This window comes from Phoca vitulina, unplaced genomic scaffold, assembly GCF_004348235.1.
Source record: "Phoca vitulina isolate PV1807 unplaced genomic scaffold, GSC_HSeal_1.0 scaffold73, whole genome shotgun sequence".
Taxonomy (NCBI): Eukaryota; Metazoa; Chordata; class Mammalia; order Carnivora; family Phocidae; genus Phoca; species Phoca vitulina.
Genome location: NW_022589776.1, coordinates 4,623,712 through 4,651,239, shown reverse-complemented (window position 1 = coordinate 4,651,239; position 27,528 = coordinate 4,623,712). Strand labels below are relative to the sequence as shown.

At 44.3% G+C, this 27,528-nt stretch overlaps 1 protein-coding gene across 3 annotated transcripts in view; it reads left to right on the top strand.

Annotated features, from left to right (window-relative positions):
• Nucleotides 1–27,528, top strand: part of ASTN1 (astrotactin 1) — a 293,665-nt gene that overhangs the window by 218,429 nt on the left and 47,708 nt on the right. For all 3 annotated transcript variants that reach the window (XM_032393411.1, XM_032393409.1, XM_032393410.1), the window contains exons 15-16: nt 2,929–3,033; nt 5,439–5,627. In XM_032393411.1, coding sequence (XP_032249302.1) covers nt 2,929–3,033; nt 5,439–5,627 — 294 coding nt within the window. The remainder of the gene's footprint in view (nt 1–2,928; nt 3,034–5,438; nt 5,628–27,528) is intronic.

Sequence of the window (27,528 nt, the reverse complement as noted above, 5' to 3'; positions counted from 1 at the left end):
TTCCTTCCTTCCTTCCTTCCTTCCTTCCTTCCTTCCTTCCTTCCTTCCTTCCTTCCTTCCTCCTTCCCTCCCTTCCTCGCATAGAAGTCTATTCAGTCATTCTTTTTTTTCAAGCATAGGTAGGGGAAAGCATGTTCTTTCTTGAGAAAACAGTCAGAGATATTTTGTTTGGAAAAAGAGTCATTGAGAGATGTATTCCCAAATAATAATAAAATAAAATAAAAACTAGAGCTGATTACATGTCAAGGGCACAGTGAGAAAGAATCCTATGACCCAGCTAGAAAATATATACTTTAAAATATCCCATTCTTTTTAACTATGGACATATTATCCGTATGCAGGCTCAGACACCTCCCAAGCACTGACAGTTCTGCACCTGTCTCCCTGATTCTGGTGGAGCCGAGATGCACTCAGTAAGATTGGTGTTCTGTGACTAAGCAATGGGGCTCAGTTGCTTGGCTCATTTTGGGTGAACATGGGACACCGTAATCCCTTCCTATCCCCTTACATCCCTGCCTTCTTTATTTTTTCTTCACTCTGTTGTTCTGAACTAAAGCCCAAGAATTTATAACAAAAGCATCTAGGAAGAAATGGCCAGTGTACACAATTAGGGGTGATGAGGCGGTGACAATTATAGAAGCCGTGCGTGTACACGATGCTTTATTTTTTTCTCAGCGTAGTTTCATGCCCAGAACTTTATTGGGTTCTGGCAACCTACCTGTGAAGCAGGTAAGATGAATACCAGTATCGCCACTTTTCAGATAGGAAAACGGAAACTTAGGAGTTTCCGGGCCCAAAGTCACAGAGCTGATCGGAACCTCAGGATTGAAGAGGAGGCAAGAGGTCACCTTAGCTAAGCCTCTCGCTTGACAGCTGAAGCCCCTGGCAACCAAAAGGTCTGGCAGCCAGGTAGCCAGAGAGGAAGTCAGCCCGGGGCTGGCAGCAGAAACTGCCCCTCCAGCAACACAGCCGGTGTTAGGACTCCGGCCTCCTGGTTTCCCGTCCATTTCTTTTCCCACTAGGAAACAACTCCATTAAAGGGAATGTTTTCTAGTATACTGAAAAGTCTTCATTGATTGGGCTTGGTATTTTTTTTTAAAGATTTTATTTATTTATTTGAGAGAGAGAGAATGAGAGACAGAGAGCACGAGAGGAAAGAGGGTCAGAGGGAGAAGCAGACCCCCCGCTGAGCAGGGAGCCCGATGTGGGACTCGATCCTGGGACTCCAGGATCATGACCCGAGCTGAAGGCAGTCGCTTAACCAACTGAGCCACCCAGGTGTCCCTGCTATTTTTTTTTTTTATTAATAGACTTTTTTAAATAACAGCAAGCTGGTGAGCTGACGTAACTAGAGAAGGCACGTTATGTACAATGATTCCACAAAGCATTTGCGCCCTAATGAAATGTGCCTTTGAGGTATGTGACTGGGGTGTTAATCCTGTAAAGTTCGAATTTCATTTATATGCTTTTAAAATTAACCTAAAGGTGAAAAACCAGAGTATGTAGTAGTATAACTGTTGTCAAAAAGCCTAATGCCCTGAAAGAAGAACATTTGAAAGAAAAAAAGTACTGAAAACCTTCTTTTAGTTTCAAGTAACTTACCTTTGATAGCCCAAGATGAAATTTAAGCAATTGATTCCCTAAGCACCCCTTCTGACCTTTTTGCTTTTTGCCTTACTGATAATTATTCCTGTATGATTCACACTGAAATGGAAATTTGGCAGTTACTCAACTAATTTGATCAGAGTTGACAAGCAGCTAATTAATCCCACCCCCTCTTCATCCAGTTTATGTATTAAATTAGTTGATTTAGCCTGAAGGAGGCATGGGTCACAATGGCAGGATAATTCAGTAGGTATGTATTATTGCCATTCTATTTATACACATTATACACATAATATTTATACACAGTATCTATCTAAAGTTTCTCTACATATTGCCATTCTATTTACATATATACATATATATGCACTTACATACATGCATACCCATATATATTTATTTCTATAACTTATACACATAGCAAACATTAGGCATAGAAATGAAGCTAAAATTGGTTTTCTAAGCTTAGCAAGGTGATTTTTTTTATTCCTTGTGGTCTAATTATTTTGTTTCTGTAGCATTTTATATTTATAGTAATGACTAGAATTCAAACAGGATGCCACTCTTTCTCCACAGTGCTCAAGCAGGAATAGCCCATTTTAGCATGTCTAAGCGGCTACAAGGATGTGCTTGTTGAGAATGACTTTGGACAAGTACCTTGGCTTCTCAGTTCTCCCACTGGTAAAAGGGAAACCACAAATAAAGTGTCTATTACAGTGTCTGGCACATAGATGGCCGTCCTTACAGGGCCACCCTGCTCCTTAATGACTGAGTCACACTGACCCTGTCCCTCCTGGTGAGGAAGAAATAAGCATTATCAGCTTCAGAGTAATTAAAACTTAAATACTGAACACAAATCAGTTAAACGGGACAGAAAAATCAATGTTATCAGGTACGTGAGCTGAGTCAATTACTATAGCTATTAAAGAGAGTAAAACTCACGTGTGTTACAGTAAGCCTAGAGTTTCATATAAATTTACTAAGGGAATATTATAGAATGGTTAGGAACCCCGCCCTGTCTCAGATACATCTGGAACTCCATCCTGGTGGCCTGGGGCCCTTAAGCAAACACCCTCTCTGGACCCCAGTGTCCCCGTTTATGAAGTGCAAATCGTAACACCTATCTTGCCATGATCAAATGACTTCTTAGCAAAATGTCTGCCACAGGAGAAGGATTCAATAAGTGAGAGTTGTCACTGTGATTCCAGAAATTCTCTCCATCAAAGAACGCTTTCTCGTTTTCTCACAATGACACCTGCTAACCCGGTAGACTTGGGACCTGTGAATCAATCGCGCACACTGAGCCCGCGTCTCCTCTGTCCCCAGGGATGGTGAACTTCAGTGAGGTGTCTGGATACCCCGTGTTGCAGCACTGGAAGGTCCGGTCTGTGATGTACCACATCAAACTCAACCAAGTGGCCGTCTCTCAGGGTGAGCACGGCAGCAAGCCGTCCCTCCCCCTGTTCCTGGGGCGTGGAGAGCCTTTCCAAGGGCACAAGCCTTTTATCCCATTGTTGCAGATACAGTCGAAAATGTAGCCACTTCGTGAGATACAGAACCTATTCACTCAGATTCACCCTTAAGGGCAAACACCTGGAATCGGATCCTTGTCTAAAGATAGATTAAATTGCAAGTTTTATCTTGGACTATAGAAGTGATGGGAAGGGCAAGGTGGGGCCGCTGAAGATAAACACCTACCTTATCTTTCTTCCTGGGGTCACACAGTGTACAGAGAGGATATGCAAAAGCAGACTTTTTTTTTTTTAAAGATTTATTTATTTATTTGAGAGAGAGAGAGACAGAGGGAGAGAGAGAGCATAAGCAGAGAGAAGGGCAGAGGGAGAGGGAGAGGCAGACTCCCCACTGAGCAGGGAGCCCGATGCGGGACTCGATCCCAGGACCCTGAGATCATGACCTGAGCCGAAGGCAGACGCTTAACTGACTGAGCCACCCAGGTGCCCCCAAAAGCAGACTTTTTATAAATTGACAGAATAAAACCTTCCAAACACAAAGAGCATCACTTAGAGTTTTCATACAATGAAAGAAATATGGAAGAAGAGCAAGAAAGAGGGGATAGAAAACAGCTTTTATGGTCCCTAAACAGCAAGTGAGCGAAAGATAGATAGATGATAGGCAAGAGAGCTAGATACCTAATAAGTTAAGGAACAGTGAATTCCAAAAACCAGGACAAATTGATCCAGAACAGTGAGGCGCCTTGTACAAGTATTCTTTACATTTGAGCGGTAAATGCCTTGAATCAAGTTTTTCCTCGCACTTAAGCAATCCTAATGTGCAATTTGCAGATGGGAAAATTAGTTGCTACAAATAAGGCCTTAATAGAGGTACACATCTCCATTTCAACTCATCCGCTTGGACTAGGTGAACCTTACTCAACTCCTTCCTCCGAAGCCAGCTAAAGAATGTACCAGATGGGAATTTTGTGCCATAGAGTCTGGTTTCTCTGTGTTGGATGAGAAGGTAACTAGAGCCAGATGATATTGTTGGCATGGGATGACAAGACAAGGAGAGGGATCTTCAGGTCAACAATAGGGAGGTAGAGCCTTGGCACCAGTACAAGAGAAATAAAAATAGGGGACAGGATTATAAAGAGGAAGCAAGACATATTTAGGAAAGGTAAAGCTTTATGCATAGGGAAAGAAAATGCATTAAGGATGTAGAACATTTCCATAGGACACAAGGGCACTCAGAACTCTGTTTATTTTAACCTGAAAGAGTTCTCGGCAAGAAGGGATTGGGATGGGGAATCTTACTGAAGTAAACTCTGCTGGCACAGAAAAACCTTGAAAGAACTAAGCAACTCCTCATTCTAGGAAAACGTAGCAGTGGAGACTCTGCCCTGTTCACCTGCTGAAGCTGCTCCCAGCACAGGTGTTGTGCGCACTGGGGCTTAACAGTGGGATGTCACTGTGGCCGCGTGCCCCTCAGAGCCACCTGAGGCAGCACAGGTGACGTGAACTTCCGCACTCGGGCTCTCATGCCCGGGCAGGCTCTGCCTTGTCCTGATAGGACATAGGAAGGCTGACTAAAACGGGCCGGGTTCAGAAGGTATTGGATTTGGAAAATTTATCATGGGCTATCTTTCCGACCAGCGTAATTCTCCTCAACAGGAAAAGCAAATCTATGGAGATTTGGCAGGGGATGCAGGAGGGGGGCGAGCAGAATCACCAGCTCCCTGTCCATATGCTTTCGATTTTCTGAAATAAATATAAGCAGTATATGAGTGACTTTTCTCACCCCTCTTCTTCCATTATCTTCCCAATACCAGTGTCTATGTCTGGAGGCAATATTCTACTTCCAAACACTCTTTTGGTCACTACCCACAGTTAGAATACATTTTTTTTACACTGCGACCTTGAAATATGCACACTTCCACATACACACAACGGAAATTTGGTGAAACAGGACTTCATTTTATGATGTGAAATGTTCTTTGCTGGTATTTGTGTTTCTATTTTAGACTATGCTATTCTTTTTTTTTTTTTTTTTTGAAACGCCATTATTTGAGCTCACTAAATTGATTTAATGTCATGACTTACGATTTGAAAAAGAAAAAAATAACATTGACTTAAGCAGGGAGTTAGATTTGGCAGTGTTCTGCCTGCACGAAGTTAACAACATAACCAACTGGCCTGAGAGATACTCACTGAGGAACAAAAATGTCTGATTTAGCTAACTGGAAACGTTCAGCTGGTAGGTCCAGCCAGCATCACTTTGGGCCACACAGGCGCTTCTGCTTTAGAGGCCGAATGGCCCAGGAATCCAGATACCTACCCTGTGAGTCCTCACTCTTACTCTTGGGTGATGCTTCTCCATAGCCCTCAGCAATGCGCTCCACTCCCTGGACGGGGCTACATCGCGTGGGGATTTTGTGGCCTTGTTGGACCAGTTTGGCAACCATTACATCCAGGAAGCTATCTATGGCTTTGAGGAGTCCTGTTCCATCTGGTACCCAAACAAGCAGGTGCAGCGGCGACTCTGGCTGGAATATGAGGACATCAGCAAAGGTGAGTGATGAGCTCTTCAGCAGATTCTACACCCTGAGCAGGTATGGTTGTCTAGGTGCGAATCATGGGACCAAACTAAAGGAGTGTGTTGGTGAAGGACTAATTCAGATGTTGCCTCAATGTTCTGTGCCCATCCTTAAAATTGCCAAGGTTGGAGTGTTTGGGGAAACTTTAGATACAGGATGGGGTCAAAAGTGTATGGTTACTGTGTTAGTTATCATGGACAGAGTCCTCTAAAGGTTTTTACTAGTCCCCATGCATTCTGCTCTCATAGCAAGGGCAAAGAGTTCGACTGTTCTTATGGAACAGGGGAGAAGCAGGAGAGTGTCACAGTCTCCCCCGCTATGTCCTACCTCCGCCCTCCCTAGCTGGCAACCCTTTCCAATAACCACAGAGCAAACCTCTTCTCACTCTATCCTGTGTTTAGGCCCATTTTTTGCCCCACTGATTTGTGCTAAGAGGAAATCGCCATAGGCTCAAGTGTTTATACAGCTCTGGATAACAGCCTTACAAATAAATCTTTGTCCACTGTTGGATAGCAAGTTAGTATTCAGTCCAAGTAAGTATAAGAAATTGGAATTATTCAAACCTTCTGAATTCACCTTCTGGTATGGGAGGAGTACTGGCTGGCAAATATGTATTCTGATCAACCAAGACTGATGTAGAATTGCCATTCATGGAATTTCTTCTGAGCTTACCCTCGTGGCATTGTGATGAGGCCAAGTTATGGATGTGTGAGTTGCTAAAGGGCAAGCGATGAAATTAGTGCAATGGAAACTCAAGAAGTAGGTCATCCTAAGATTTAATGATCAAGAGTCCCTCTGCAATGAGGGACCCTCTGTGTCAGCAATGCTGCAGTGGAAAATTTGCCCCCATGCCTGAGATGCTCTTGACTCTCTGAGCTCCATACAAATTTCTGTTTTGTCTTGCTCAAGAGGTAGCAGAGGCACGAGGCCCTCTCTCGTGGCAGGGCATTTCCTTCCAGAAGAAGCAAGAGGCCTGTGTCTGGGCTCCAGTTGTTGCAGGCATTTCCCTCCAAGCCCTGATTCCCCTAAACTCAAAGACACAATCACAGGCTTCTAGTATCCTTTCAAACTTCCATCTCTGAAAATTCTGTTCTGATTCCAATTTGCCAAGAAAGGAGTGTCATGTAAGCAAATGTAGATAAGGCCAGTTCCAGCTGGCAAAGCTTTCTTACATTTCTATGCCAGAGCTTAGTGATTGAACCAAAAGGCTAATTCCTCCCCTGTTTCTGTTTGCCAGTGGTTCAAGGATGGCCGGGTTCTGGGACTGCTGGGACTGCTGGGACTGCTGGGAAGTCTGACCTTCCCCGGAACCCCTGGTTCTATTCCTTGCTTCTATCCCAGGGGTTGCGGTATCCTTGAAGTTCAACACTGAGCTCAGGAGGGAGATATATCCATGACCTTGGCACTGTGCCCTCCCCACATTGATCTCAAGCCATTCTTACCAAGGAGGAGTTCATTTTGTCACACTCCCACTGGTGACTTTAGTTCTCCTAAGTATTCTGTATACAACCCCTTGCCTGTTATTGATCTTAGAAGATACTCGAACATTTTAATATGTCTATTTAGATCTCTCTCAGTTGTCCATGTATACCACCACCCCCCTCCCAGATCTTACTCTGCGTCACATAGAGTTTATTTATTTATTTTATTGTTTGGTCTGCTTAGTACTCTTAAATGGTTTTCTCCTCCCTAGGCGCTAATTTCCTTTTCTTCCAAAAGCATGAAGTATGCTACTGATGAAGACTTATAAATACATAAAACAGAGGAAGACTTTCTTCCACTTTTCTGCACTCTGAGAGGATTGCTCCAGAATGGGATTTATACACTAGCGGTGACAACATGACATAAAAGTGACATCTTGTTGGACTCTAGTCCTTTGATGATATGTTCTTGCCTGCTCTGACTTTCAAAACCTTCTAGTGAAAAGGGTTCCTTTGTTGTTTATTTTTGCACCTAAAATTGCTCACAGATTGAATAGGAAAGGAAACTTGTTAGGGGTGAAATGAAGTAGAAAATACACAGGACTTACAGGTTGGGTCTCTTGGCATTGGTCGGGTGACTTTTGCTTAGTTCACTGTCGGGACCTCATCTGTAATGCCTTCTGTGGTTCCTTCCAGCTCTGATAGTTTGTGAGCCCCTCTTTATGTGAGCACCTTTCTCAGGCACTAGAGTCAAGATTGTCCTCTTCCTCCGCAAGTCACTACAAAATCTCTCAAAGGTAGGTTCCATGCCTTCCTCAACTTTAACTTCCCAGGGTCTGACACAGAGCGGGGTACATGGTAAGCCCCCAACAGGTGTTTATTGTGGTTATTGGTGGTGGTGGGAGCAGGGGTGGTGGCAGCTGTGGGAATTGTAGGAAAAGCCCTTTTGATGTGGCAACTTGCCAGGTGGGTTTGATTACAGACATGCAGAGTGCTCTAGCTCTGCCTGACTGATGAACACTCACAGCTGGATATTTTTGGCCAGATCCTCAGAAGGCAGCCTTCCATCCATCATGCACTTAGTTGTCATACTACCACTATATGGTTTGGCCATACCAACATTTAGGAACATCTGTCTTTCAGTAAGTCTGACTGAAGCCTATGGAAAATAAACTTCCACTTCCATTGCTTAAGATTAGCCTCTCCTATTTTTTTTTTTTTAACAGAGCAAATAAGGACTATCAGAACTGAAATTTTCCAACCTCCCCTCTATCCACTGCTAACCTGACTTTTATCTGCTCTCATTGTTCTTTGCCCTCCTGCCTCAGAAAATGTAGTGAGTTCCTTCTTCTTCAGGCTAAACTGTACGGCAGCCTCTATCCCTGTCTGCTTCCTCTTGGACCCCATTCATTCAATAGTGTCTTCATCTTTCATCTTTACAACCCTTCAACCACTTGAATTATCCCTCTGCCAACCTTCTGTCTTCCCCCCAAATAATAGTTTTATAAACATGCGACTCTTTTACCACTGTTTCCTTTCAACATATTACCACCAAACTTCCTGAGCGAGTAGTTTATGCATCTTTTCTCTACTTCCTCAACTTCTTTTCACTCTTCAAATTATTATTATTTGCTTTCAACTCCTTTCATTCTACAGAAATAGCTCTGGAGATGGAAATCAAGGGCTTCCTAGTCAGAGATTCACTTTTCCATTCAGTGATCATTTTATCTATGTCAGCTGAAGAATTCGTCCCTCTTGACCAGGTCTGCCTTTTCAAAAATTCTCTCTTCCCTTGATGTCTCCGATTCTATTCTCTCCAGATTCTCTTCATAAATCTTTGGCCTTTATTTCTCATTCCTTTTTCCCCTTATTCCTCTAAAGAAATCATTTACATTTTCCTTATTTTCCAGAATTTCATCTGTAATGTTCAGCTCTTCTTCACTGTTGCTGGGGGATTCTCTTCTATGTCCACCTCAACCTCTATCTCTAATCCTTCCCTTGAGACTCAAGACCTCATTTTCCATTGAGTGTTGAGCATTTCTACCTGGATATTCTGCAGGGACATCAGTGGTCTCCATCTTTTTTCTCTGTATCCACTAGTGGATTTGTCCACTACGTTGAGGGGTCACCACACAAAATGAGGAGTTCCTTCTAGGTGCTCTCCTCCCTCCATCCTCCACATTCAGTCATTTACAACGTGCTATTCTTTCTACCACCTAAATACTTCTCCAACAGGTGTCTTCTCCTGTCCATTTCCCAAAGTTGTATGAGTTTACAGTATCAGCTCTCATAAGAACTGAAACTGCTTCCTCACGTGTCTCCTTTTCTTCAGTTTCCTGCCATTCTAGTCTATTCTGCATTACAGTTATCTTCTTACAATGCCACTTAATCATATGACTCCTCAGCTCGAAGCCCTTCACTAAGTCCCCCCGCCTTCCCAACATGAGCATTCCTCGCTTCCTGTGTTAGTTTCCTAGGGCTGCTGTAACAAACCGCCACGAACTGAGTGGCTTCAAAAAATATAAATGTATTCCCTGACTCTTCTGGGGGCCAGAGGTACAAACCCAGTTTCAGTGGGCTAAACTCGAGGGGTCAGTAAGCTGGCTCCTTTTGGAGGCTCTAGGGGAGAATCTCTTCCTTGCCCCTTCCAGCTTCTCAAGGCCACCTGGGTTCCTTGGTTTGTGGCCATCTCCTCCATCTTTAAGGTGCATCACTGATCTCTGAGTCACCCAGCTGTCTGCCAGGACTCTTTCGTATAAGGACCCTTGGGACTATACTGGGCTCACCCAGATAATCCAGGATAATCTCTCCATCTCAGGAGTCTTCATTTAAACATATCAGGAAAGTCCCTTTTGCCATTCACAGGTGACATTCACAGGTTCCAGAGATCAGGCCCTGGGCATCTTTGGGAGCCATTATTCAGCCTGCCAAGCATCCTCCACTCTGATACGAGGTGGCTTGCTCTCAATCCCAAGCCCTTGCATTTGCTTGCAGACAGTGGAAGGCCTCAAGGCCTCCCTCCCTGCCCCAGTCTAAGGCCATAGATATGCTCTAGTCTCCACCACTAAGCTTCTGTCTCATGCAGAAATTGATTCTTAGGTCCCAGTCTTGTCTCCTCATGGGGTTCTCTGTTTTTCTCCTTTCTTAGGTGTCTGTTCAGTAGCCTACTGTCTGGGAGGATTTCCCTTTCTTCTTAGCTCCTTAGAATCAGCAAGTTAGTCTTCCTGGCTATGATTACCATTTGCAATTAAGTGATAGCCTGTCCCAGTGTCAGGCCCCAGGTCTGGGTCCAGGGTCAAGGTTTGGAAGAGGGCTTTGATCCTTTGCCACACCCCAGACCCTATATGGCTGTGCCGCCTTGTTGTCTGTTCTCCCTCCATTCTACCGTCCCCTCCTTCCTGCTCGTCCAGACGAGGGAAGCTCACATGCCACCCCATCCACCACACCTCCCTTGACACTCCAGGCGGAGGTCTTCGCTGCCTCTCCCAGCCCCTTGTATCTACCCCTTGGCGGCGCTCTTCCCGTTTCCCTGTGTTGTCATTGCCCTGCATGACTGTCGCCCGTGATAACAGATTGGACAGCACTTACCATAGTTCTCTCCTTTTTTTAGTTTAACAAGATTATTTATTTAAAAAACTCAAAATGTGTAAAACAGAACAAATGAAAAATAAATCTTCCTCCCACTCATTTCCCGGTGATCGAGTTCTGCTCCCCAGAGGCAGCTGGGCAGCCATTGCTACCAGTAGACTGTGTATCCATCCAGACATATTCTATTCCTAGCCATTTGGAAGTGAACAAAGCAAATTGCAGAAGAGTAGATATATTAGGGTCTCATCTGTTTTAAAAACTATATTTATAAATATATGCCAATACACACATATAAATATATATATAATCTTCTAGTCTCTCACTAAAAATATGTCTATGGATGTGTGTATACAATATGTATATGTATATATACATATAATATATATAGAGAGAAACATATGTATATAATCTCAAAATAGCTTTATTTGTGTATATATATATATGAGAACAAATTGTCTGTTTGCTCCAAGATTAGGGCTATGGGGTAGAGACTTTTATTTTTTGTACTAGAAATTTCTGTATTGCTTTTCCCACAATAAGCATGTGCCACTTTTACAATCAAACCCTTTTAACACATTGAAAAAATATATTCTGCAAAGTTTGTGTTACCTTGAGTGAAGACTTACAAAGTTGAGTTAAAAAAACCAAACCAAAACCAAAACAAAGCGTACAATTGTTATCCACAGAGAGCTGAACTTTGGGTAGAAATCTGGGAGGAAGTGCAAAACAATATCATGTCTTATTAGTATTTGCATCTTCATCCCTGACACCGTGCCTGGCATATAATTAGCATCTACTGTTTTGGAAGGAATGAATTTTTTATTTTGTTCTTACTTCAGAAGAAACTAATAAAGAGCTGTAGATCTATAGATTCCAGAGAAGTGACCCAAAAAAAATTGAATCTTGTTCAAATAAGAACTTCCAAGGGCTTAATTTTAATCCGCCACCTGACTCACTAAGCACAGTACATTTTCTTTCCTTCTCTCTCTCTCTCTTTCTTTTTTTTTAATACTCCATTCAGGAGTGGATTTCCTCAGGGCTTTCTTCCTTTCCTTTTCCAATACCACTTTCATTGTTACTTCAGATCTTACCTTTGTCATTATCTTTTCTTGTCATTGCCTTTGGTGCACATCAGGGAGGTTATCTGGGTTGACAAGTGGCAATCAGGAAACTTCTTTTCCACAGCACTTTCTAGTCCATAATCCACTGGGTTTTTGTTTGTTTGTTTCTAGCCCGTTGCCTCCTTTCCATGGGGAAAGCTAAGAAGAACGGTTTTCTCTTCTTCCATGATACAAAGCTGAGGGTTTTTGTTTTTTGTTTTTTTTCTCTGTAAGATGACCCTCTAACTCCAAGAAGTCTTAAGTCAAATTAGAGGCAAAGGAAGAAGTAAGCCACCTAGATGGCATTGTATTTCTACCACATAGGACGCCATGTTTTCCACTTTCCATCAATTTGTTTTTTTCCACTTTCCATCAGTTTGTTTTTGGGTGGATAGAGCCCAAGACGGACTCCGTTGGTCCCTTTCCCCAGAATAATGAATAGATCTCTGCTATGGCTGAAGCAAAAACAATAGCTGGATCTGCAGTCATCCTTCTGAGCCTGACCTGTGACTGCTGGTCAGCAGAGACCCAGTCTTGTGCACTTGATGGCTGGTGCAGTTCGTAGGCTAACTTACATAATTGTGGTAAATGGCATAAAAATCTGATTAAGTTCAGGAACGCAACATAGAAATCCAACAAAGAGTAATAACATACGTTTCTATAATGTTTTGTGTTTTACAACCCTAGGGTTGCAAGCCAGCTCCAAATGTTCTTTTTATGCACGTTTACAACAATGAAGTTAGCACTCCAGTGGCAAAGCAATTATCGCATATAGCTGTTTTCTTTATATGATTAATTCATTCATTCATCAAACATTTGCTGAGGGCCTGCTATACGCAAAGCCCTGTAGTGAGCAGAGAGGGACTTTAGGTTTAGAGGAAACAGCTGCTCTAAGGCTTTCTCAGGCAGACAGGCCTGGAGAAGGTGCTGCTGAAGCTGAGCCTGGTGGTCTCATAAACAGAGGCTCTGAAAAGGAGTTAAGCTTTCCGAAACATATGGGTGAGGTTTAATTTGAATCTTCAAGTCCCTAGGCTCTGATGCAGAGTCCAGAGTAAACTGGATCTGTAGGCTCAAGGAAGACATCATTATGAATAATCTTACCAAACAGCATGTTATATAACTTTACTCATTGAATCCTGAAGTCTTACCCTCCCCATTTTATAGATAAGGAAATCAAGTCTCAGAAAGCTTAAATAACTTGCAGGTAGACACATAACTAGTCAGGGGCAGAACCAGGGCAAGAAGAATGCCTTGACCTCCTGAGATATACTGGGGATGGCTGCATGCCGTTTTGCCTGCCAATGGCACAAGAAGAGATTAAAGTAGGAAGGTGAGTTAACGAGATGGAGGTGGGACCAGGACATAAATGAAGCCATGCCACTAGTCTAAGATGAATGCAACAAGGCCAGATGTCACCCCTGGTTAGACTTCATAGTGGATCCATGGCCTTTTTCACCTTGAGTTTCCTGGATTTTTGATTGTGGGATTTGGGGGCCATGATCAGTGATGATGGCACAGTTGCCGGAGTCGTTTTTATTTCCCTCTGTGGCAGCGTTCCTCAAAATTAATCGTGCATATGTATCACCTGGGATCTTGTTAAAACGGACATTCTGATCCAGTAAGTCTGGCTGGGGCCTGACATTCTGCCTGTCTAACAAGGTTTCACTTGATGCCAATGCTGCCAATCCAAGAGCCCATTTGAACAGCAAGGTGATAGACTTGTCTCAAAGATGAACAGGGAACGGCTTCCCTCATCATCTTTGTTTGTCCTGTCCAATGCAGAAACTTTAATGCTGGAGCCACGGCATGGTGGCCTCCAGGGGTATGTCCTGGTGTCATCCCCACAGAGGAGTGTCACAGATAAGAGGACTAGACTGAATGGTTTTCACTTTGGACCAGGACTTTTCTCTGATTAAGCCATTGATCGGTAGGCTTGTGTGCAGAATTGAACAGTCTTAAGCCCTCAGGCACTGAAGGGAATTGGAAATATGCCAGCAATCAGGGCTAAAGGTGATAAGCTGATTTTTCTAAACTTTGTACTGTAGGCAACACTCTTCTCATCTTACTGTCTCAAGCATTCTCTAGGGTTTTTTTTTTTTAATTAGTATTCAAGAGGCTTCCATTTTTTTTCTCTTGTGGAAACCACTAATGGTTATAGCGTTTCATATTTTAACATAGGGCTAGCATTTTAGTTAATGGGACAATTGTGGTAGTGATGCCCAGTTCCTTTCATATAATTATGGGCCTGACAAGAGTGACATATCGTGCATACACATACAATTTAGTAGTTAATTATATAGTATTCTGGATTATTTTCTACTCCAGACATGTAAGCTTTGCCCTCACAACTTGATTGATTGCTTCTTGGAAGAGGGTTTACCCATTCATTTAGTTAACACCTTCTATATCTAAACATTGGTCTGGGCACTGGGCATTTAATGATGAATGACACAGAAAAGTTTCCTGCTTTTACGGAGCTTATATCTTAGTGTAGAGAGACAGACAGTGGCAGGTAACAAATAAATGAAAGCAATAATTCTAGATATAATTATATCTAGATAGAGATATTATCTCTATCTAGATAGAGATAATATCTAGATAGAGATATTATGAAGAAACTGAAACCAGATGATGTGATAGAAGTTGGCTGCAGGATTGGGAGCTGATTGAGATGGCGGCCACAGAAAGGCCTCAGTGATGGTGATAAGGGGGTGAGGTTGAGCTAAGACCTGGAGAAGACAAGAAGGAGCTGGGACAGAACCATCCAGGCAGAGGAAATAACAAATGCAAAGAGTTCATAATTTTTTTTTAATTCTCATAGCTTCTAGCATAATGCTTCTAGTAGGGTCTATAAATTTACTTGGTAAATATCAGACTGATACCCAATAGGACTGTGGAGAAGAGATGAGCCTGTATTCTCTGATGGCAGATGAAGAGGAGAAAGCCTACTTTCTCCAAACTTGTTCTGTTTCCTAGATTCAGCAAGCTGAGATAGGACCAATGTGTTTACCCATCCTCTTGTTTTAAAACTTTTAATTCCAGTATAGTTAATATATAGCACTATATTAGCTCATCCTCTTTTATCCAGCCTGTAGATCAGTGCTCAGGTGGGGTGACTGTGGTGATATAGACCCAAGAGAAATAAGCATAAGGCACGATACATATATCTACCAGCACTTTTATCTCAGTGTTATGTGCTCTACTCCACAACTGATAGTTTATTTCTGAAAAAAAAAAAATGTTGGAAATAAATTTGCAAGATAGATGGTGATACAAAGGGATATTCCACATCAAATGTGAAAATCTGAACTCGACATCACTTGGGGTTTTCATGTTTTGGGGATGAGTGACTTGTTTCTTAAGTAGTAATACGTCTCTATTGCCCATCCTACTCTAAGGTGGCGTGTTGAGAGAGAGAGAGCACTGGGTGGGGAATCAAGAGACCTGGGTTTTTGGTCTCAGTTGAGCCATTAGCCAGCTGGCCTTGGGTCAATTACTTAACCCTCTTCAAAATAATCTCACCTGTATGATAACGAACCTGAATTAGATGATACTTAGAATTCCTTCTACTTCTAATGTTCTGTGACTCTGTACACTCGGCCAGTGATTTCTACTTCTGATAACAGAATGCAACATTTAATAATGCCTGGCTCATGGCTAAATAGGTTAACTCAACTGATGTGGAAGGAGTTAAGTGTAGTTGTTTGTAGCAAATGTTTAAAGTCAGGCAGATTTACATCAAATTTTTTTTTAGCTGTGACTCTGGCGGAGTTTCCTTAATGGCCGTGAGCCTCAATTTCCATGTCTGTAAAATGGGGCTATAAGTATTTATCATAGAAGTGAGGATTGGGTAAAGATTGAATACAGTAATTATATATGAAGCACAATGTCTAGCATTCTGTAAGTGTTCAATGCGCTGTGAGTCTTACTATTGTTATTACTATTATTATTAGAATTATTTTAATAAATTTGAAGTTTAGCTTATTATTTTTTGAACAAAATAGTAACTGATAAAAATTTCAAAGGGATATCAGTAAAACTTGCCCTAGGTAAATTCGCTCTTCACAGAAACACTGATGTCTATTTTACGAGTCACAAATCACCTACTAACCAGGCTAGTGGAACAGGGGGCCCAAATCTTCATTCCAAAAATCAGGCTCCACATCACATCCTTTGGCAACCATTTTCAGTTCCAGTTGTAGTCCCTTTGCTGGGAAAAAATCAGGAAATAAGCACAATTTCTCCCACCCGTATGAGAGGGATTTTTTTTTTTTTTTGATGGGGGTAGGTGGATGGGGGCTATAAGAATGTGCTCTCGGGCGCCTGGGTGGCTCAGTTGGTTGGGCGACTGCCTTCGGCTCAGGTCATGATCCTGGAGTCCCGGGATCGAGTCCCGCATCGGGCTCCCTGCTCGGCAGGGAGTCTGCTTCTCCCTCTGACCCTCCTCCCTCTCATGCTCTCTGTCTCTCATTCTCTCTCTCTCAAATAAATAAATAAAATCTTTAAAAAAAAGAAAAGAATGTGCTCTCTGTGGAAAAGGATCCCTGGGGAAGCCTTTTTGATAAGCAGCCTGGGTGTTTCTGCCTTTTAAGTGCAAAAGAGCTGTCGGGTGCATTCCACAAAGGGGGAAAAATTCATGAATGTGTCCAGCTGTACCAACCTTCCTTTTTACCTGTGATTCAAAGCCTCTGCTGTCTGGCTCCATTGCCTGCATAAAGATGCAGACACAGATTCCTCTGGACCCCCGGAGGGGGGGACCCTGGTCCTATCTACAGCTACAGTTCCAACATAAGTGGATGATGTTGGGGCCGAGAGAGAACTTGTTAGCAGTTTCCTGTTCTTGTTAGACCCCTATCCTGTCCTGATTTCCATTGACAGTCTGCTGTTGAGGAACATCGATGCATCTCTGGGTTCGCTCCCCATGCCTACCCCATCTCCAGCAATGTGTAACACCTTGCATAGCGTCTAGCAGTCGGTCAGTCAATATCGATGGAACGAATATGTGAGTGAATGCCATACTTTTTTCTCTTCTTCCCTTTCCAAGGGAAATGACAGCATATTGTCTGAGATAGCCTCTCCTTGAACACCTTGCCCCCGACGCCCTTGGCACCAGCCCACCCTTTCATCATCCCTTCTCCTTATCTCCAGGTTTGAGTGTTTTGTGGGTGTCGGGGGGGAGGGGTGGGGATAATGTCATGTCGTGGAGTTTGGCATTAGAAGAATAGGCTAGACAGGTGCCTGGGTGGCTCAGTCGGTTAAGTGTCTGTCTTCAGCTCAGGTCCTGATCCCAGGGGTCCTGGGATGGAGTCCCACTCCCTGCTCAGTGGGGAGTATGCTCCTCCCTCTTCCTCTGCCCCTCCCCCAGCTTGTGTTCTCTTTCGCTCACTCTCTCTCTCAAATAAATAAAATCTTAAAAAAAAGAAGAAGAATAGGCTAGACATTAAAGCCAAATGATCAGCACAAGGTAGGACTAGGATTAAATACTAGGAAGTGGAGTAAATCTGTGGGTGGACCTCCAATTTGTGAGAGTTATTCCAAATTTCTAGGAGCCAATAACAGCCTTTCTTTGACCACTTTTCCTGATATTTCCTTTCTTTTACAAAGCAAGTCAGAAAGTTTTCTTGGTGGGGGTGGGGGGGGGCGGGATATGTGTCAGATGTAACACGTAACTTGGGCTTAAACGGAAACACAAGACATAAAACCATTTTTACCTAAACCAACAAATCAGCAAACCCCATTCGTCTGAGCTCATCTGTTTGGCTACTAGCCATTTCTGGTTCATTCCTAATTTCCTCTGTTGTCAGAGACGGTCTTCCTGAATCTCATGGAACTCTTGGGAAGTTGTTTCAGTTATTAGAAGGTGTAAGTTAAAGAGAAAATTTAAAAATACATTAGAAAAACTAATGTCAAAGAAACCAGCAAGAAATGGATCAGATAAGTAATTAATTTCAAAAAAAAAAATGAGAGTAGTTGACATCATTTTCAAACCTGGCCCCAAGTGCCAGCTAAACTAGAAAGTATAGATGATTAATGCTACAAAAGACAGAGGCTCCAGGATATGTCATTTCTTTCTCCATTACCGATGAGGGGAAGAGAGTTCTCTGATCAGATCAACTTCCCTCTTTTAAAAATTCTCAAGTACACTTTGACTTTACTCCCGATAAGTTGCTGCCGGCGAAGTCAGTGACATGCAGACCTCAGTTAGCAGCATCTCGAGGGAAGGCTGAGTTCCTTTGCAAGATACCCATGTTTATGCATTCATTCCGAAATGTGCACTGATTGTTTCCTGTAGACCAGGCACAGTGCTAGGCATCAGGAGTACGGTGGTTAATCAAAGAGGGCTCCTAACCCACTGTGGAATTCTAGATGTTGAAGTAAAGCCTGTTTCCTCTGCCAGCCTTTCCTGACCTCTTCTTTCCTTGCGTTTGGTGAGTCAGTATCTGTGGGACAGCATGGGAGAGCCCTCGGGGGGGACCCACAGAAGAAGTGAAGGAAGCCATTGCCAGATCCGGAACACACTTTCCACCTTGAGAGTTGATCCCGTTCCGTGCAGGCTTAATGCACATTCTGTCAGCTACCAAGGAGTCCGTGCCCATGGCAGCAGCTTGCCGGAGGCGTCTGGGACATGCTGAACGAGGGAAGCACAGGGACACGTGTGGAGAGCTTTCAATGAAAGACCCCTTGCAACATCAAGGGCTTCTGGGGAGAGACGCTGTCAGGCTAGACTGGGCCCTTTCCTGAGAAGGGAGCAGGCAGCTCAGCTCAGTCGTCACCACACAAGACCCATCGACTTGGTCAATCTGCCAAGGGACAGTGTTCATTGCACTTAGTTAGAAGGTGACCCCACAAGAGCCCTCCATCTAGGGCAATCGCAAAATCAAGCGGGTCCAAAAAGACCTTAAAGCGTTTTAGTTTTTGCTGATTAAAAAAAAAATAACAGAGCAAGAAAGAAAAAGAAAAGGGGAAAGAAGCATTTCCTCAGCTCCATTTCTCAGTAAATCTGCCAGTTAAGATATGTGCTTTGTAGGTGAAATGTGAGTGCCAGTGACAGGGAAAAACCACCTAATCAGGTAAGCCAACAGCCCGGACCCCCCTGACATTTTTCGGGTTCCTTGGGGTTTTTCTGTAGTCGGCTGATTCCACAGGGGCGGCTCATGAAGTCACTCTTTGTGTGTGCTTCCGCCGCCCATGCTGACGGCCGGGGCCCTCCCGTCAATTTATTACAAATCCAGTTGATGACTGTACTAATTGGTTCCATATATATTGATGTGTTGGGGGCCTTTCTGACTTTACGTATTTTTATTCGGTCGGTTCTGCCTCCTCCCTCAGAGAGCAGGGAACTTGGCCCACTTCTTTGCAACTCCCCGTAGATGTTGCTCTAGATTCTGCTCACAGTGGACTCACATTCCATATTGATCACAGTAGTGTGGATGAGGATATCAGGAAACCCCAGCCTCCCGGCTTTCCTGGCCCCTGCGTTCTTTTACAGGGGCTGAATAGAAAGGAGATGTTATTCCTTCAAACTGCCCACAGTCTCTGTCTTCAAGGGTAATTAATATGTTGGGACTTGTATAGGCCATGTATCCTGCATTCGCTGGGCAGGTAAAGGTCATTCGTGATCGATAGATAAACATCAAAGCAAACTGAAACCCCAGAAAATCTCCCCTATAATTCCATCACCTATTTTTTTATGCTTTCATTATTTTTTTTTTCATCATTATTGAGTCTCTACTTTGTGCAGGTGTTGGGCAAACAACACGGTAGGAAAGACAGGAAACCTGCTCTCATGGAGGAGACTATAAACCAGCAAATGAGGAATAAACAAAGTATCAGGAACTTTGCTAGGAGGGTAATGCGGAAGGTGCCATGACAGCAGGTGCCAGAGACAGTGCCCACGTGAGAGAGAGCCATCAGGGAAGGTGTGTGTGGCACCTTTGCTGAGCTGTGGAGAGGAGCTGGAGGAAAGACACCACAGAGGGGGAATGGCCAGTGCGAGGAGGTGGGGAGCCGAATGGGGTCAGAGCCGAATGAGCGAGGAAGCCGCGGCCTGGCTAGAGGCTTGGAAAGGCGGAGGGTGGCCATGCAGAGCCACAAAAGCCCCAGCTAGGCTGCTGGAAAGGAAGCCACTGAGGCCAATGCCTGGGTCACATGGGTGATATGCTGGGATCCCTCCTGCACTGGGGGGGAGAATAGCTTCAGGAGAGGCCAGAGTGGGCACAGGGACACTGGATAGAGACCCAAAACAGTAACCCAGGCAATGGACAGGGAGCGGAAAGAACAGAGCCAGGTTTGTTTGTGGAACAGAGAAGCTTGAGGACAGGGGTGTCTGGGGGAGAGTGGAGGAGGGTGGGAGGAATCGGCATAATTCCCAGATATTTGCTTGAGCGGCTGACTCTGCCAAAGTACTGTTTACAAATTAAGGGGGGTGGGGCACGGGATGGAACAGATTGGGGGAGGTTGGGGAATAAAGAGATTCATGCAGACTTGTCGATTTTGAATCTCCATAGGCACATCCAAGTGGAGTCCAGTAGGCTGTTGGACAGGCAGGTCTGGAGCTCAGAGGAGAGGTCAGTGCTAAGAGATGCAAACCTGTGAGTCAGCAGAATTCAACCGGTTATCTAAAGCTTTGAGATGGATGAGCTCACCTAGAGAGGATGACGGAGAAGAGGAGGGGGCCCAGGATGAAGGCCTGAATGGCTCACGGGTAGAGAGCAGGTAGAGGTGGCAGGTGGAGGGGAGCTCAGCAAAGGGGACTTTGAAGGAGGCACCAGGAGGTGGGGGGATCAGAGGCAGACTGTGGCAAAGAAGAGAGCAGGCAGATGTGTTTTGTCCTGCTGAGCAGGGAGGGAGATTAGCAGGACAAACATCATTGCCCTGTTCCCTCAGAGAATCATAACATATTATCACCGCAAAGGCCCTGAAAAATCATTATAATAGTAACTTACAATGATTAGTATTTCACATACACTGTATTTCTCAGCACTCATGATGGGAAGAGGTAGGTTACATATGATGATCCTGTTTGGTGAAGGGTCTTTTGTGAGCTATTCTCAGTAACTCTGAATTGGAAAACCAAGAAAGGCACCTTGCAAACCAGAGCTGTGTCCCTTGGGGTATCTGCAGGGCGCATGTATCATCCCAGATCCTCGTGGTGCTGAGCTGGAAAAGCATTCCCCACTGGGGACATCTGCCTGCAGACCATGTGCCCTTGCAGCAGGACTCTCTTGCCCCCCCCTCCACTGGCAGTCCAGCACCCCTAATTCCAGAGGGGCGTTCTTGGGGCCCGTGGTGTGAAGACACTGGTCCCACAGAGAGTGGCAGAACCCAGGCTCGGTCACTGACTGTCCCAGTCTCACAGAGCTCTGTGTCTGTTTCTCTGTGTGCGCAAACCCACGAGGGCTCTGGGCACTTGTCCACCGTCCAGGTGCCTCTCTTTGTATTTCTGATCTGCCCATCATGCTGACCCAGGATGAGCACCCCATCCCATAAGGATGCACATGGCACGATCTACTCTTAACAATTCTATTATTGCTAGGCATTATTAGCATAATAGCAAACAAGATGAAATCCTTACTCTGCCCAGTTCTTAGCTGGCCATCCCACCCCTGGAGAGAGGGCTCCAGTCTACAAGTTAGCAAGCACTCAATACCTGCTGCTAAAAGTGTATTGAGTGCCAGGCCCTATGCTAAGTGTTGGGAGTATATTGATGAATAAGAGCCAGGCCCAGCCCTCAAGTCATTCATAAAATATATGGGAGGGTGTCCAGTAAACCAGAAATTATAATAGTAAGGTAAGGGCTATAAGAGACCTGAGAACAGGAAGCAGCAAATCCAGACTGGGGCAGGATTGAGAAAACCTTCCTGGAGGAAGTGTTGCCTGGACAGAGAGCTGGGGGGGAGAGGGGGTGAGCAGGGGAGTGGATGTTAGCGTGCAGCCTCTGGGGCCAGGACAGTCTCAGTCGGAGCAAAGCAAGGCACAGGGAGCCTGGGGGTGCGGGAAATGAGGGGAAAATGAGGATAGAGAGGGGCCAGGAACAGGTATACGGAGCCTGCTGGCCATGCCCAATTCCCTTAGTTTTACCTTAAAGTCATTTGAGAATTACTAAAGGATTGCAACAGAGAGAAAGCATGTTCCCACTGTGCTTTAGAAGCATACATCCAGGGGCACCTGGGGGGCTCAATCAGTTGAGCATCTGCCTTCGGCTTAGTTCATGATCCCAGGCTCCTGGGAGCATGCCCCGGTCAGGCTCTCTGTTCAGCAGGGAGCCTGCTTCTCCCTCTGCCCCTTACCCAGCTCGTGTTCTCTCTCTCAAATAAATAAATACAATCTTAAAAAAAAAAAAAAAGCATACACCTGGTAACAATGAAGAGGATAGTTGGGAGATGTCAAATCTAGAGATAGGTTGACCGTCAGGAAAATTTTGGAGTAGACCATTGGGAAATGTGGAAGGTCTGGACTAAGGGGAAGAAATGTCAAGTGTTGTGTGGATGTGACAACAATTTGGGAAATGTCCCTCAAAAGCTGACTCTTGGGATGTGTGGAAGGTGAGGATGGGTTAAGCCATGCAAGGCTTGCCCACAGAAATCTCCTAGATAGACATAAATGGAGAGCCTATGGGCCCTGCGCTGACTTCCCTCACTGTGGAACAGCAAGAATTTAAAGCTCTTTGGCTCAGACATTGAACCAGGCTGACATAGATTTCTGAGTAGCAGAATTTTTGTTCTTCGTGGGCAGTACAATTTGCTTCTCGATGCTGACAAGGCTGGGGATCCAGAGGCAGCAAACCCACCTTTCTGGAATGTCCATCCTAACAAGACTCATTTTTTGGGGGGGGGGCTGAACTGCAGCCACACCTTATTGAGATGTAAGGGAGGAACGGGGAACCTACATAGTTGCCTATATCCTTATCTCACAAACAATGCGTGCAATGGCAGGAACCCCAAGGAGAAGCACCTTGAACCCAGACCAGTCCTCTGGCCGAGCGCAAGGGAAAAAGTTCAGCAGTGATCTTTATGGTGTCGGGTTTTCCGATCCATGTGAGTCCACCCACCATATTAAACATCACAGTAGCTTTTCCTGGGAAAGCCATCTGGGGGGGAGACGAACTACAGATGTTGGTGAAGATTGAGAATGGGCGGGGGGAGGTGGGGAGGTTCAGGTTTGTAAAACCTACTAATGCTTCCCTGCAGTAGCCAGAGGTCATATTTCTGTAAATACTCTGATTCTTGCCATTCGGAGCATATGTCTCCTTGTTATCTTTTAATTGGTTTTTATTCTAAATTTAGCACTAAACAGTTTGTGATGGTAGCGGCTATGAGCACTGGTGTGGTGCATGTTAATTCTCGGGATGCATGAGACATCAGGACTTATCTGTGCCCTCCCTCTCTTCCCCATGTCACACCAGCCTGCATTAAGGAGCTGGAGATGCTCATTGTGCCCTTTCCTGCCTGTGTTGTCGTGTCTATAGATGTCGGGTTTGGGAGAACAAAGGGGGAAGAGTCATCTAAAATCTGAATACCGCCAGAAGCCCTGGCAGTAGGTGGATGCCGATACATGGGAAGCTGGTATCTGCAGGCCCGTGATGCCTGACATCCTGCATCCCAGGAGAGGCCTTCAGAAGCTGTTGAAAGCAACCCAGCAAAACGCAGTAATTGGGGTGTTCTGGAGGAAACAAGAGAGTCTGGGTTTGAAGATCTCATCTCTCTATGATATGGAAGGAAACAGGGTGCAAAGTGAGGAGGAAAAGGATGTGGGTGAGTGATTTTAGAACAAATGACTCAAAGCCTCTGAGCCTTGGTGTCCTCATCTGTAAAATGGGGTGATGAGACTATTGCAGAGCGTTGTGAGGACTGAGTCTTGAGGCTGTTAGAGCGTCTGGCCCATAGTAGGTCCTCAATAATGTTAACTATTAGGTTCTGTTCCAAAATCGCATACCAGTCCAACAAGATACTCTGCAAGGAATGAATTCCATGTTCAGATTATTTTTTTACAACACTGCATGCAATATTTCCTTTTTGGAGATTTGTAATACATATTAGAATTCTAAAGGCTTTCTGCAGATTTACAAGAAAACCTGCTTAACTTTCACTTGGATTATTCATTCACATTAGAGCCTGAACATCTTTTTTATTTGTCTTTCTATTTTCTATTTTTAATAATGCTATGAGCGGATCCAAAAAACAAAAGTTCTACAAAATCTACTTAGGAAAATCATGAGTTCTTATTACACAGCTTCTGATAAGGCAACAGCTTTCTCTTTAACCTCTTCTCTCCAGATGAGGCACCGAATCCTTGTATTTCTCCTGCAGTTCTCCCTTGGTTTGCCCCTCATGCTCGTGCACACAATTGTCATCCCAGGCTGAGCGCAGACCGCCAGGCCTGCCTTGTTACCACAGCGTCCTGCCTGGTCGCTTTTGCTTCCAGTCTCCCATTTATGCAGACATTCGTTCTAGGTCAGCCTGCGCTGCTCTGCCTGCCTCATCTTCCTCCACACCTTGCTCCTAGCTGTTGGGTCAAGCCCAAGATTCCTGGTCTGGTTCATCAGGGGCCCCATTCAGTGTGGCCCTACCCGACCTGTGTCACTTTATGTAAAAGTCTGTGTCACAGAGTGAAATTCTTTAAAGACCTCTTTGGCCCCCTTCACCTATTGTTTGACCTTGCTGGCCTTGCCCTGATCATCCATGTTGTCCCTGACCCCCTCGTCAGCTCCTGCCCATTCATAAGACGTGGTCCTCCAGGAAGCCTTCCAAGACTTCTCTGGCCCTCCAGACTCCTCTAATGCTGACTGTCTCAACCACACCACGTGGGATTGATGGTGCACCCAGAGTCAGCCAGTCTCAGGGACACATTTCACCTCCTCCCCTTAGAGCTCTGTGACCTGGGGCAAAGTGATTTCCCTCTATGTTGCTCAGGCCTGTCATCGATAAGGTAGGGACAATTTCAGCACCAACCACGAAGGTCGATAGGAAGACCTGACAGTGTTGACCCTTACCTGGACATGAAGAAATCCAGTCATTCTTCATGTTCTGGAATATGGCTTACCACAGAGAACTACCCTTCCCCATGAGACGATAAGACTCATGGTTGCCTCCTTTGTTTATGAGAAGGATACAGACTCTTAAAATCCCCATTCTTTGCTCTATAATGGATTACCGAAACTGCTTGTCCCCAGTGATTGATCAGAACAAAATGCTAGCTTATCGAGCTTTGGTTATACCCCTGAACTTTGGCCCACAATCTGCCTGAACGAGCATATTGCCCCTCCTGAGAATACGCTGGCCTCACACTTCTTCCCCACACCTGGTTCTTCCTAGCTTTGTTTAGTGCTTTATGTAAAAGGAAAACTCTTTTTGCCTTACTCTTGAGATGCTTGCAGACCTCACCAGAGCATTCTCCCTATTGTAACAATCCCCTCTTCATATTACCGTAATATCCCCCCCCCCCAGCCACCTTGCAATAATCCTTTTGAATAATACTCTCCTTACTAACTCTGGATTTGTTTTTACAGAGTATATACAAAGTGTTTAGCAAAGTGCCAAGATGTCTGATAAAGAACAGCTATTATTAATATTACTGTTATTATATGTTTGTTAGTCTTGCTATCCCAAACAGACTGCAAATTCCTGGAGGTCAGTATCTTAAACTTTAGAGCTCTCCACAGTCCATAGCACGATGCTGGGCACATGACATATCTTTAATAGATGTATGCTGACACATGAAGCTGTCGGTTTCATATCTGGAAGACAACGAGCCAATATGATCTGCAGATTAGTGTAAAGGACACTTGGCTCTTTCAGAGAAGGAAGGTGATCAAAGAAGGTTTGAGACCACCACCTGATGTCATCCTAACAGGTTCTGGGAGAACATGGCAACTCCTGTTTTCCTTCCATCTTCTCTAGCACATTAAATCGCTGTTAAACGAGAGTAGAGAAGCCACGCACGAGAGAATCGCTGCTCAGAATGGTGAGCAGAGAAGTTAGCAACTTTGAGAGAATGACTGAAACATACACATTACCTGCAGGGGCTAGCAAGACCTTCCACCTTCAGGCTCTGGGCAGCCATGGGGGAAGCGAGGGTCCAGAGGTTGGAACAAATGCTGGAAGGCTGTTCTTTTCCCTTCAAATACAGGAGAATATTATATTCTGGAAAGTAGAAGTTATCAAACACTATATCCACCCCCTGCATGACTTGTGAAGAGAGAGAACATGACAATAACAGAGATCTTAAAATGAGTTCACTGTGAGCCAGCCTTGATAGCAAACCCTTGTATTTGTTAAAAGAGTTTTTAGATTTTTGGAATGCCTCTGGCTGAAGAAAACCTATTAACTCCACTATTCCCATAAGCTCCTTACCATTCCTGGGAGGCCGTGTGGCCTAGTGGTTCAAAGCAGGGTCTTTGAAATCGGTATGACCTAAGCCCTCTGAGCTCCACTTCAATATCTGGGAAATGGACTGATAACATCTACCCCACAAAACAGGTGTAAGAATTCGATGAGATCACGTATCTTAAAGCACTGTATTTCTAGGGAGAACTCAGGAGATCAGGGGTCAGCCAACTCTGACCCACTGGCAAATCTATGCCTGCATGGCCCACAAGCTGAGAATGGCTTCTGCCTCCTTAAATAATTGAAAAATAAGGATAAAAAGGAAAATACCATTTTATGGTATGTGATAATTATATAAAATTTAAATGCCAGTATCCATAAATAACATTTTATCGGAACAGGGCAATGCCCGTTCGCCGAGGGATCGTCTGTGGCCGCTTTTGCACCAGAAAGGCACAGTTGAATAGTTGCTTCAGAAGTTGCTTGAGCCACAGGGCTTAAAATATTTACTCTTTGGCCCTTTACAGAAGGAGTTGCCAACTCCTACCATAAATGGTAGCTGTTGTTATTAAGGGTGCTCTCATCCGGGACGCCTGGGTGGCTCAGTCGGTTAAGCGTCTGCCTTTAGCTCAGATCATGATCTCAGGGTCCTGGGATCAAGCCCCGCATCAGACTCCTTGCTCAGCGGGGAGCCTCCTTCTCCCTCTCCCTCTGCTGCTTTCCCGGCTCATGCGCTTTCTCTCTCTCTGACAAATAAATAAATAAAATCTTTATTAAAAAATAAAAAAAAGATGCTCTCATCCCTCATGGCCTCTCCCAGCAGCTCCCTCCTCAATAAAGCTTTCCTGGTCTAATCATCTTGGTATCATCTGGTCCTTACCTGATCCTTTAAAAAAATGGCCCTTAAATTTCGTATATCTGTCTTATCTCCTCTACAAGATAATACAGCCTTTGAATGTAGGGATTACACATAATTCATTTCGGTATATTCAAAAGACCTGCACATTCCCTTGTAAATAGACATTCAATAACTTAGTATTTGCTCTATCAAATTGAAGTGAGTTCCAGTTTGGGTCTTTTGACTTTTGCTTGATGTCAACCAACTTTTTGATGGAAAGAAAGTCCTGACAGGCTGAAGACAGAAGCACAAGAAGGATCTAAAAAGATTTGTACTCAAAATAATAAATAAATAAAGGTAGCAACCTTGAGATGAGTACTCACCTCTATACACACAAAATTTCAGCATTGGTTGCTTATTGATGACATTCCTTCCTACTGTTTCTGAAAGTACAGTTGGATTGCCTCAGGGCGGGAATATTAATGATGAATTTTCTTATCAACCTTTTGAAAGGAGTCCCTTTTTCCCAGCTTCCTTGACATCGCTTAAGTTCCTGGCACTAGGGGAAGATTTGTGTTTTGTTAGGGGTGTGTGCACGCACATA